The following is a 12,968-nucleotide window of genomic DNA, read 5'->3' on the forward strand; positions in this document are numbered from 1 at the left end:
CGACGTCCTGATACGACAAAAACCAGCCTGTCTGCTCAGGTTACGTTCAGCTAAATAAAAACTACAACAAACAGCAGACAACAAACAGCGAGGAGTCAAAACACAGCTGGTAAAAACCTCTGCCTGCCCTGAGGATGAGTCCAGCGTGAGAGCTACGTCGTCACGCCGTACCGCAGGAAATCTCCCACAACGCAACATCACAAAAATGCACAAAACGCATCAAAGGAGCAAAGTGGAAACTTGTGAATCACGGCGTGAATCATCTCATCTGGATAGATGTGTGTAGTATGTTGGCATACAAACAAATCCCCTCTGCCAGCGTGTGTTACATCACACCTCTTTCTTTAACAGGCTCATTTAAAGGGATACTTCAACCAAAATCGATAATTCACCAATTTTCTACTCACCATCATGCCAAGGAAGGGTATGGAGAACTTTCAGAGTCATCAAAACGCTTTTGAATCGTCCAAAACACACACTATGAAACATCCAGATACCTCCATACTGCTCGTACAACTGACCCAAGTGTCCTGAAGCCGCCACATGAAAAAGTTGTTTGGAAAAAATTAATGTGATCTCTGTTTTTATCCTTGTTGTAGCAGTAGCTCGCAGTGGCTGCGTGAGATTTGCTGCGAGATGTTCTTCCATGTTTACATCAAACATCCAATAGTTTACAACGACGAACGAACATCTCGCAGCAAATCTTGCACATGTGCACAAACATCAACAGAGCCACTGGGAGCTACTGCTACAACAAGGATAAAAACAGAGATCAAAATAATTTTCCGAACAACTTTTTCATGTGGCGGCTTCAGGACACTTGGGTCAGTACAGACGAGCAGTATGGAGGTATCTGGATGTTTCATAGTGTGTGTTTTGGACGATTCAAAAGTGAACTCTATCCGCCGACATTATATGAAAACCCGTTGCCAGCCAGACCCCCCCTGCACCTCCTAAAGCGTTTTGATGACTCTGAAAGTTCTCCAAACCCTTCCTTGGCATGACGGTGAGTCGAAAATTGGTGAATTATCAATTTTGGGTGAAGTATCCCTTTAACCTCCTCATCTCCTGAGCTACAGCAGCTTCAATGAACAGGTGAAGCAACGACGTAATAATGGATGAATAACCAGAGCATCTAAGTGCGTCCGAGTGTTCAGCTCAAACAGGCGAGGTCGCTCTTACCTGGGAGCGTCGAAGCTGTCGTAGGATCCCACCGTGTAGTGGCGGAACAGCCGTTTAGCCCGTTCTCCTCGGCTCTCTGCAACCAAAACACACAGAGGGACATGAACATGACTGTACCGTAATTTAATAAATATGTATAAATGTGGTAAGGTATGTATTTAGTTGTAAAAATAGAAGTTCACAGATGATATAAGAATAAATATGGCGACATGTTTCAGACCGACTTTTTACTCAATGGCTGGTCTGCAGCCATTATTTTAATTTATTTTATTCTATTTCTTTCTTCTTCTTTTTTGCTTTGATACATATATTATCTCATTTGTTAAACGATTTCTTGAGAAAAAAAGAGGGGTAGATAAGTTTGACATAGACATAAGTTTGTTTCTTTCTGCCCCCTTTTATTATTTTTGTATTGAATTGTATTTTCTATTTTTTTAAACTAAAATCTGTGGTGGGAGCATCTCTCCTCTGTCCTCTGCTGTGGTTCAGGTCAGGTCGACAACAGCTGTTATTTGCATTAAGCACTAATTAGCAAATGTTAACATGCTATAGTATCGCATTATAGATGTGTTCCCTGTTCAGGGGTCGAATCCTTTGGATCAGACGACACGACGCAGCCACCACCTTTATCAACAGCGAAGGCCGGACCGACCCTTTACAACACAAGCTGCAGCTCTTGTCACCCGACTGTAGCAACCTTGACAACTCGAAACTTTTGTTCACAAAAACTTGATGTTACTTTTATTTATTCAAACTAGGCAGCGTATCTATACTAGAGGTTCATTTCGAGCTGCAGGTATTTTTCTACAGGAACTAAAAAAGGTTCCTGTGGCTTGTTGGTGTCAAAACAGAAGCCTCAGGTGAAATAAAACGCAGGAAGAACTCGACCAATCAGAAAGCTCCAGCAATTACAACTTTTTTGGGAGGTTTAGATGAGTTACAAGGGAACTAAATATTGATCCTGGTTCCTGAGGTCTGATTCATGTTCATGTCAAACCTCCTAAACATCAGCATGTTTATTGTGTCTCTGTGATTGTGTTAGCATGCTGAAATTAGCATTTAGATCAAAATCTTACAGAGCTGCTGCACATGGCTAATGACTCTTAATCTTGTTCCATCAGAATAACAATTGATACATTGAAATAAAACCATTAGCTGCAGGCTTAATGACTATAATGCTGGATTTCAGTGCATAATTTAGCACCAGAACACAAGTCTTTGACCTACATGTTCACGTTATATCACAACCAGCATCTTAACGCTGATCTGGCTGAATATTCAGGAGGATGTTGTGTTTATCAGGATGACCCTGCTGTGTGTGTATGTGTGTGTGTGTGTGTGTGTGTGTGTGTGTGTGTGTGTGTGTGTGTGTGTGTGTGTGGTGATCACCTGATCGGTTGTCTTGGCTGCGGAGCATCACTTCCTCCACGCAGTCGGAGGGGAACCAGCCTGTGCGACCCCTGACCGTCCCCTCCCAGTAGCCGCCCTCGCCAACACTCAGCACTGGAGGAAGGAAGGAGGTGAAGAGACCAGTGTGTCAGGAATAAAAGACACAAGGCACCAACAGATACACACACACACACACACACACCAACACACGCACACACACATAGACACACACACTGATACCAATGAGAAATGAACACATAGAAAGAAAAGACGACATTTATGAAGACAGAAAAGGAAATAATGACACACACACTGACATGCAAACCTCCTGCATACTCACCAAGACATACATACCTGGCGACACCTTAGACTCACTCACAAACACACACATATTCATACCTGCAGACATTGAATACAAACATATATAGAGACCTTACACTCATGTTAGCAAAGGGCTGTTTTACAAACTCATCTGAAGACACTTCCTGAGTGATTTTGTGTTCTTGAAGTACAAATGTGTAATGATATTAATATTCAACTCACTGTTGATTTAACAGATGCTATAATATGGAGGGGATTTAAGATTCCTGGTCAACAACAGGTAAAGCAGCTGAAAACTGCTTCCTCAAGAATCAATCAATTTATATTTAAAGGGATAGTTCAACATTTTGGCAAATTGGCCCATTGCCATAATCCCTATAGCCATAACAGTAGGTTTGTTAACTTTAATTGTTGGTGCAAGCTATTTTTAGAACGGCAGAGCAGAGCCGTGAGCTGCTCAGAGCTACGCTACGGAGGCTCATGGGATTTCTTGGTTTCCCTCATCAAACTCATCAAATACACAATCCAACAACTCCAAAACGCTCTGGTGGACAAGTTGTGACCTGCACATTCACCACGCTATGAGATAATAACAGAATGTTACCAGACAGAGTTGTTTTAGAGGGAAATACAGAGACTGTTGATGAAAAACTGTCCCTGAAGGCAACACACATCAGCGGTTTTCCATGAATTTACCCGGAAAACAACTCTGTCTCGTAACGTTCTGTTATTATCTCATAGCGTGGTGAATGTGCAGGTCACAACTTGTCCACCAGAGCGTTTTGGAGTTGTTGGATTGTGTATTTGATGAGTTTGATGAGGGAAACCAAGAAATCCCATTAGCCTCCGTAGCGTAGCTCTGAGCAGCTCACGGCTCTGCTCCACCGTTCTAAAAATAGCTTGCACCGACAATTAAAGGTAACGAACCTACTGCTATGACTGTAGGGATTATGGCAATGGGCCAATTTGCCAAAATGTTAAACTATCCCTTACATGACACTATGCAACTATGCAATGTCACATTTTTGCATAAAGCTTTGTTGTTTTAATGTGAATGATCAACATCTCCAGGTGTAAGTGAATGTTCAGCCTTTTTTTTTTGTTTCCCATCTGAACAGTGAGATGATCACATGTCCGTGTGTCTTCTGGATGTGTGATTTATTCGGTAACACAACATGTCGATGAGCCGGTGGTACAGTGCAACTGGGCTGTGCGTATTGTGTTATTTAAATTTCGGTGTTGCAGCCACTGGACACTTGCCACCAGCATTAGCTAATGTTAGGGTAGATAAGTAAACGTTCTTGGGATGCAGCATCTGGCGTTGTGTCCAGAATACTTCATCAGTGAACTAAATGGTGTTAGCTTAAAAGCTGTTCATTAAATCTCACCTCTGAAACTGTGAAACCCCTGCAGTCAGCAGCTCGCATATTATAAGAAACAATCTGATACTATGCAACGGCCCACACACTGAGAAGCAGCATATACTGCACGTGTAAGCTCTGTATGTTACACTAAATCTGTTTAAGGTGTCTGTAATGTGGTTTTGTGGATGTGTCTCTGCTCATTCTTGTTAAAACACCCTTCGCTGCCCCTCTGGAGGAGTTTATAATCCAGTCGTGTTGGCACCAGGTGTAAACAGACACTGACTCCCAGACAACAAGACGTTTTCAACTCATGTGGAAGACAAAACGCAGTATTATGCTCCTGTGTACACACACACATACATACATACAGTACAAAGCACACACGCGTGAACAGACGTGAACACACACACACACAGCGACGGCAGGAAAACGCACATATTCTCACCTTTGACCCTGTCGCCCTTGTTGAAGCTGATTTCCCGCTCTCCCTGTGCTGAGTGCGCTCGCGTGGCGACAAAGACTCGTCCCGGGACGGCGCTGTAGAGGCGTCGGCGCTGCCCCGCTGTCTGTACGGTGGTGGTGGCGGGAGGAGCCCTGCAGGTCAGAAACAAACACTTAGTCAAAGTAGAAATACTGTACAACACAAAAAAGTCTGAGGAGAGAAGTGCAATAGATTTTTCAAACATTAAATGTAAAAGCTTGTTAGGGCCAATTTCATACAGTTTTATTACATATTATTAAAGCTCATTGAGGAGGAGCTATTTTGAGATAATTTATCTACAGTTGGGTGGTTTCTGTACTGATGCATTATTATACTGGAGACCATTCAACACCAAAGACTCTACCCTGTAGCTACAGGTGTCGATATTACAAAGAGAGAAGAGGAAAGGAAAAAGTCCTCACTGATAATATAACATATTGAATCATAGATCTTTAGTCAGATATTCTCTTCACTAAAGAGTCAGTGAGTTTTTTTTCATATCGTTACACATTAAAATGAGCCAATTCAACACAAAAAAGCACCTAACAATCAAAAACTGCGGAATGAAAAACAACATTTGAGAGATTTTTACTTAGATAAAATACATTAAAACATAATTGTGAAGCCGTAGACGCCCAATAGAAAGTGAGAATAAGCTTCTAGTGTGTTTTCACCCCTGTCTCCGACTCTGTCGACTCCGGTCCTCCTTGTCTCCGATCCTCCCTCTGGACGGGGAGCGCGTCCTCGCTCCTCTGGGACTGCTGGAGCTCCGCAGCGTCCCGGTGTGTTTATAACCCTGAGAGAAAGATATTTATTACATGTTACAATGTGTCTTAACTAGTTTTTATTATTATTTGCTGCCCAAATAGAGATATTCAAGTTAACATACTATAAATCAGGTTTCAGAGCATTAAAAGTGTTGTAATTTAAACCACATTAGCCTAAAATTGTATTATGTTTGGTTAAAATCAATTTAATGTTATTATTAGTTGTACTATACTTTATTTCCATTAGTTTTTTGTTAACTGTCGCCTCCTCTACCCTGTGGCTGTGTGAGTTTAACATCCTCTGACTTCTACATCTTTAATTAATTAGAAAACTCTCTCACTGACTGAGCTTTTAAGAGAACATAATGTTCACTGATGATAAAACCAACATTCAGAAAACATGACTTACGATTCATAATTAACTCATAATTAAATGTGTGCATGAAAGCCTCATTAATAATGTTCATCTATAACTCAGCAATCACTTTATCTCATTCCCACTGGATGTAATAACTGAAATACATCTGGATGGATTACGCTGCTGCAATAAATACTGTTTACCACTAGAGGTTGATAAAGGTCATGTATTGTGTATATTGTTGATTATGTCTGTTGAAATCTTATATAATCTGTGCCTGAGTTGTTGTTGCATCAACTGTTTCTCTACAAACTTTCTGGCTTTATAGAAAATGAGGACTCTAGTTCTTAGTGTTGCTTTTGTTGGAGGAATCAAACTGAACAAACAACACAAATCTACATAAACAACGAGGTTTGGAAGCGACAAATATCAAACACTTCAATCAGGCCAAGAAAACAGAATACTCTGTGGACTAATACAACCAGACACAAGCCGAGCAGACGCAGTGAAAAAAAGCCTTTTGAAATTATTTCCACAGTTTTATCCAATAAAGAAATGTAATATATAAATGTAATGGCTGCTACTGCAAGACTGAAGTTGCCATATATGTCTATAAGAGGACTTATCATTATTATCACATATAATAAGCGTCTTTGAGCACTTGGAAAAGCGCGTTACAAATAAAATGTATTATTATTATTATTATATATAATCCTCTGGATATATAAGTATATACGCTTACAACATGTGAAATACCCAGAGCAAAGTTTGTATTATTGCATAATGCATATACAAGGAGGCAGCACACTGTATTGTAGCTTAGTCTTCTTAAATCTTATGAATTTTGACTTCTTGTACACTGTATGGTTTGCTTTATTATGTCCTGTGTTCATATTGTTGCATAGAGAATCACAACATTTACAGAGTCCTTCAATGTTGATGTACTAAATTAGGACATTGTGTTTTGCAGCATGAGGTCGGTCAGGTCAGTGAAACACATTCAGACTAATTCATATTCAGAGGCAACTTGAAAATGTATTTCTTTAAATACACTACAAACACTACAAACACACACACACCTGCACAGAGACGATGTTGGTCCCCGGTGCGTTGGGCACGGCCATCCAGTCCGGCAGGTTCATGCTGCTGTCACTGTTGGCCCGCAGGAAGGGGTGGGGGTGGGGGATGGTCAGCGTGCGGCTGCTCTCCCGCCTCTGGGGGGCGTACTTAGGAGACTCCACGAAGGGAACTTGGAGGTCAAGGTGAAGGTGAAGGCAGACGGGACGGAGAGAGGACAAGCAGTCAGAGTGTTTTCTTTGGTTTTCTTTGTCTCTGCTCTTCAAGAGTTTATGTGTTTGAATATCCCTGGTTCCTTTCATGTGTTCATAAAAGGTTAAACTCCCTCCTGTGTGTTGAGTGACTGAACGAGAACATTACACATGAAAACATTAAAGAGGAACTATGCAAGTCCGGTCGCTTTTCCGCTGTTTTGCTAACCCTCGTCCCGGCCATGTGCATTTAATTACAACAAAGCCGGCGAGAAATCAATCAATTGAGTGGTAGATAACGTTATTTATCATATACGATGTTATGACGTGTATATTTGTGTAATTTAATCTGTCATAAACAAGAGATCACGGGTTACAGGGTGCGTTTGTGTCGCGGTGCGGCAGAGACGAGAGCTGGGACACCGGGTCGGAGGCTCTGATCTTACAAGGTTGGTTTTCAGCCAAGCGACGCTAGGTAGAAGGCAGAGAGCCTCCATTCTCCCTCGTAACAAGTTAAGCCCTTTATTAAACCATCACAATTACTCCAAAGCTGTTTAATTAAGGTAAAAAATGTAGCATATTAGTTAAGCAACAAATCCTGCATAGTTCCTCTTTACATCCAGACCAGATCTCTGTCACTTACCCACATCTGTATCCCGGTGGTTTTTGATAATTTCTCCCAGCTCAAAATGACCGGACATGACGGCCACCTGATGAAAACAAACACACACACACACACATTAAAGACGTGCACGTGGAAAACGGAGCACAGATTGCCAGGGTGACAGAAACAGGTTAATATTTCTGTTTGTGAAGCATTACACTCTTGTATATTTTAAATCCCATTCATGAAAAATGCATGATTTTATTTTTTTGTGGGCCCTCTCTAAACCTGCACAGGAACCAGCTCTGTGGCCTGTTTAGATTATTATAATTATTTCAAACCTACACAGTCTCGTTGGTCCAGGTCACATCTAGAGCCACAGAGTCAAAGGTGAATAGATAACACACAGTAAAAACATGTGAATCCTCTCACATGGAAACTTACTTTTACACTCTTTCACTGCACGGCTGCACAAATAATACAGAAAATATGCAGCTCAGTGCAAAATATAGAAAATGTTAATTCTCTCACTGTGTTGTCTTCTCTCTTGTTTTCTCTCTTTTCTACACAAACACACACACACACACACAACAGGATTGTCTCAGCTGGCTTTTTCTGCACTGACAGAGTTAATGTATCCAGATTAAGGGGTCTCACACACACACACACACACACACACACACACATATACACACACAGACACACACATACTCCTGCCACCTGGGACCTGTGTGTGTGTGTGCATCGTGGAACAGTAATGGTTTAAAGTGAAATTAGGCCCTGGCACTTTCTGCTACGTTAACTTAATAAAACACTAAACCATGCGACCAGCCAACACACACATAATTACGCAGCCAGGCACTCAGTCATTACCTGAAACGGGGTCTGCCCACTGTTATTCTTCGTATCTTTATTCGCTCCCCGGTAGAGCAGGATTCGTGCACAGCTTTCCTGCAAACAAACAAGAGTTGATTAATATGTGTTTATCGTAAAATAAAATAAATACATTATAATATCATAATATAACCCTAACCCTGCTTAGTTTTTATTCAAGAGATTTGTCTTTTTTCATTTCCTTGTGCTTCAATGACACAGTGCACATATGACAAATACAGCAAGACTCTGTAACTTTCCCACACTATTAGTCATTTAGATTCTGATTGAGGTGAAACTTTTTCCTTTGTACTTTTAAAATACACACAGTCCATGTTGACAGTCTTTTAAAGGGATAGTTCAACATTTTGGCAAATTGGCCCATTGCCATAATCCCTATAGTTTTAGCAGTACTGTGGATTCCTTACCTTTAATTGGTGCAAGCTATTTTTAGAATGGCGGAGCAGAGCTGTGAGCTGCTCAGAGCTGCAGAGACTGCTTGCTGAAAAACTGCTGCTGACAGGAACACGCATCAGCAGTTTTGCATGAATTTCCGTAGTGTAGCTCTGAGCAGCTCACGGCTCTGCTCTGTCGTTCTAAAAATGACTTGCACCGACAATTACTGTAAAGGTAACGGACCAACTATAAGACTATAGGGATTATGGCAATGGGCCAATTTGCCAAAATGTTGAACTATCCCTTTAAGATAAGATGGGTCCTTATAATTCTTCAATGCATCTTTTACCTTCTCATACTGTTTGTACACAGACATAAAGTCCTCTACAGGAGCTCTACAGGAGTTGACATGTGTACCTTGTTGTATAAAGCACAGATGTGCAAGGCAGTGTTTCCAGAGGCATTCTGGGAGGAAGAATCTGCCCCGTAGAAGAGGAGGTGCTCCAGATGCTGCGAGTTACCGTTCTGACAGGCCTGATGGTGGTGAAGAAGGGATGGAGAGAGAGAGAAAGACAGAAGGAGGAGGATGTGAGAAAGGTAAAGAGCAAAAAAAAAGAGAGTGGAGGAGAAAAGAACAAGATGTTCAGAGGAGTTGAAGGATTTATGTGGTTGTTGTTTAATAAAGAGGATGGAGGGGCGGAGAAAGAAACAAGGAAAAAGGAGAAGAAGAAGTGGAGGAGACAAAAAGGTGAAAGTTATAAAGTACCAACACATTTAATCAGCACTAAAACTCAGGGGCAGAAAACTCCAATAACAATAATCATTATAACATCATTTATTTTCAAAGGTGATTCATTAAACATTAATAATCACATTAACAGCATCATTTAAAACACATTTCATATCAGCTGAATAAAACAACACTTAGTAATAATAACATCAGTACTTCTACTTCATGCTCATGCATTTATCAGTTACTGTGTGTTTTCAGTCATTTTCAGTTGCTTCCTTTTTTTATCATTAACTCCAAAGTGTTTTGGGATTTCAGGCAAATAAAAGCAGCAGTGTGAGGCGGTGACCATCTGACTGAGCTCAGCTGGTTGCATCAGTATTACAGGATGTGAGAGCCAGTTCAGTTCAGTGGGCTTTTAATTTTCAAGGCGGTAAAAATCTGACCGACCATCTGTCTAAAGGAATTACAGGAGGGGAAGTAAGAGAAGTCCTATGAGGCATGTTTTATAAAAAAAAATTATTCTAAGGTAGAAAAAAAATGTTTTATTGTTTGTTTAATAAATCAAGTTAAAAAAAAACAAAAAAAACATATTTTCGACTATAGCACTGTTTTTCAACCTTCAACCACGTGGGGTCAAATGCAGTCGCCTGAAATGTCTAGTAATTGAAAAAGAAATTGCTGATAAAAATATATTTTTAAACTAATTATTGTTCTTTTTAAAATTATGACTGAAAACACCACACACAATCTTATACAACTGTATTCTCTATACTTTCACTTTCTCTAATATAAATCGAGTTCAAATAAAATGCAGCATATAAAAATATCTTATCTTATCTAATATATCTTGACTGACGGCCATGATCACGTGACTGCACAAGTGACCGCTACTTGAGTTGTGATACTGTTCACTGTGATGCTCACCATCTTTCAACTCTTCACTGTGGCCAGTTTAAGATGATGCAGCAGCTCTTTTTTCATAATTCATTGTTTGAGAGATTAATTTTGTTCAGTATTAATTTTCAGGCTTGTAAGTACAAGCTCGCCTACGTGTAACTGTACAGATCAGGGAAAATAAAATGCCACTTTGTGAGAAAAAAAGCCACTTTGTTGCAAATACAGAGTAGCCAGATTAGTGCACACAGTAAAACAGTGAAAACAATTATGATCAAAAACTAATTCTAGAAAAAAAAAGTCTCATTTGTGATGCCAAAATGGGGTGACAAGCCAAAAAAAGGTTGGGAACCACCGGACTACAGGCTCTGGTGAACCAAGATACCTAAATCTTAAACTATTCAACACACGCACACGCACACATAGACACAGATATTATGGGATGGAGTGTGTGATGACAGTGTGGGAGAGATCACACTGAGATGAAGAGGCTGATACCTTCATCATTACATCTCTCCTGGCCTCACCTGTCCACTTGACTGGCGCTGGATGGGAGGAGGGATGAAGGGAGGAGGACGAGGAGGAGGAGGGAGTCCGAGGTGGAGGATGAGAGGTGTAGTGGTGGTGGTGGTGGTGGTGGTGGTGGTGGTGGTGGTGGTGGTGATTCGTGGATGGATGGAGACAGATGCTGGAAACACAGGGCACACTGGTGGTGGTACATCACAAGACAAAAATGAAAATAAAGAAATAAAATAAAAAGAAAGGATGCTTGTGCGCTTTATACGATCCAAACAGAAACTAAAAAAAAAAAAAACCAAACAGCCCGAGGCAGCACTTTTGTTTTCTGGAGCTTTTTATATCACAAACCTCAAACAGACACGAATTAGGCCGCTGACCCCATTTACTTGAAAGATTTCACCTCAGGCAGATGTGTTGAATTAACTGTACAAACACAGCATGTATCTGTGACTGTTATTTATCATTTCCTCGACTCCCAACTAATTCTAGTGTGATATTTCTTTTAATATTTTCTCATTCAATTATCAAAAAAAAAAAACACAAAACACACACGATACACATACACGAAACATTTTCCATGCCGTTCTTAAGATAAATTAAGACTACGCACACACACCTGATGCGTCTCGTCCCAGCCGTTCTCATCCCTGATGCCCAGCTTGGCGCGGTGGTAGAGCAGCGTTTCGCAGCAGGAGGTGTCGCCCCCTGTCAGCACAGTGTGGTAGAGCGGCGTCAGCCCCCTCCGGTCCTTGTAGTCCGGAGACGCACCCAGAGACAGCAGGACCTGAGGGACAACACGGGGGAAACACACAATAATAATAATAATAATAATGATAACTTTATTTATACTGTGTAGGAACTTTAAAGGGATACTTCACCCAACATCGATAATTCACCAATTTTCTATTCACCGTCATGCCAAGGAAGGGTTTGGAGAACTTTCAGAGTCATCAAAACGCTTCTGGCAACGGATTTTCATATAATGGCGGTGGGTAGAGTTCACTTTTGAATCGTCCAAAACACACACTATGAAACATCCAGATACCTCCATACTGCTCGTCTGTACTGACCCAAGTGTCCTGAAGCCGCCACATGAAAAAGTTGTTCAGGAAAATTATTTTGATCTCTGTTTTATCCTTGTTGTAGCAGTAGCTCCCAGTGGCTGCGCAAGATTTTCTGCGAGATGTTCGTTCGTCGTTGTAATCCATTGGATGTTTGATGTAAACACGGAAGAACATCTCACAGCAAATCTCACGCAGCCACTTGCAACTGCTACAACAAGGATAAAAACAGAGATCACATTCATTTTTTCTGAAAAACTTTTTCATGTGGCGGCTTCAGGACACTTGGGTCAGTAGAGACGAGCAGTATGGAGGTATCTGGATGTTTCATAGTGTGTGTTTTGGACGATTCAAAAGTGAACTCTATCCGCCGCCATTACTGTATATGAAAATCCGTTGCCAGCCGGACCCCCCCTGGAACTCCTAAAGCGTTTTGATGACTCTGAAAGTCCTCCAAACCCTTCCTTGGCATGACGGTGAGTATAAAAATTGGTGAATTATTGATTTTCGGTGAAGTATCCCTTTAAAAACACAAGTTTACAGAGAGACCACAGTCACAAACAAGTGCCATAAAACCTCAGGAGATGGACCACCCACGCAATACAGCAACACAGGCAATACGAGACCCCAACTACAAACGAAGACCAGGAGGGCTCAAATTAAAGTGCAGGATGCAGTTAATTAGATAAAATGAATAAAAGGGGGTATACACCATAAAAGGAGAAAAGATGAGATACGATAAGATAAGAAAATATGGG

The 12,968-nt window shown here is 41.0% G+C and overlaps 1 protein-coding gene across 1 annotated transcript in view; it reads right to left on the reverse strand.

Moving 5' to 3' along the window:
* The window catches only part of shank1 (SH3 and multiple ankyrin repeat domains 1), a gene marked incomplete at its 5' end in the record, with an annotated part of 84,404 nt that overhangs the window by 39,664 nt on the left and 31,772 nt on the right, over positions 1–12,968 (reverse strand). The window contains 9 exons of the mRNA XM_083977752.1: positions 1,183–1,258; positions 2,572–2,685; positions 4,702–4,850; positions 5,412–5,533; positions 6,942–7,111; positions 7,774–7,840; positions 8,608–8,685; positions 9,421–9,537; positions 11,766–11,933. Of these exons, the coding sequence (XP_083833878.1) occupies positions 1,183–1,258; positions 2,572–2,685; positions 4,702–4,850; positions 5,412–5,533; positions 6,942–7,111; positions 7,774–7,840; positions 8,608–8,685; positions 9,421–9,537; positions 11,766–11,933 (1,061 nt within the window). The remainder of the gene's footprint in view (positions 1–1,182; positions 1,259–2,571; positions 2,686–4,701; positions 4,851–5,411; positions 5,534–6,941; positions 7,112–7,773; positions 7,841–8,607; positions 8,686–9,420; positions 9,538–11,765; positions 11,934–12,968) is intronic.

Source organism: Trachurus trachurus (assembly GCF_905171665.1).
Source record: "Trachurus trachurus genome assembly, chromosome: 8".
Lineage (NCBI taxonomy): Eukaryota > Metazoa > Chordata > Actinopteri > Carangiformes > Carangidae > Trachurus > Trachurus trachurus.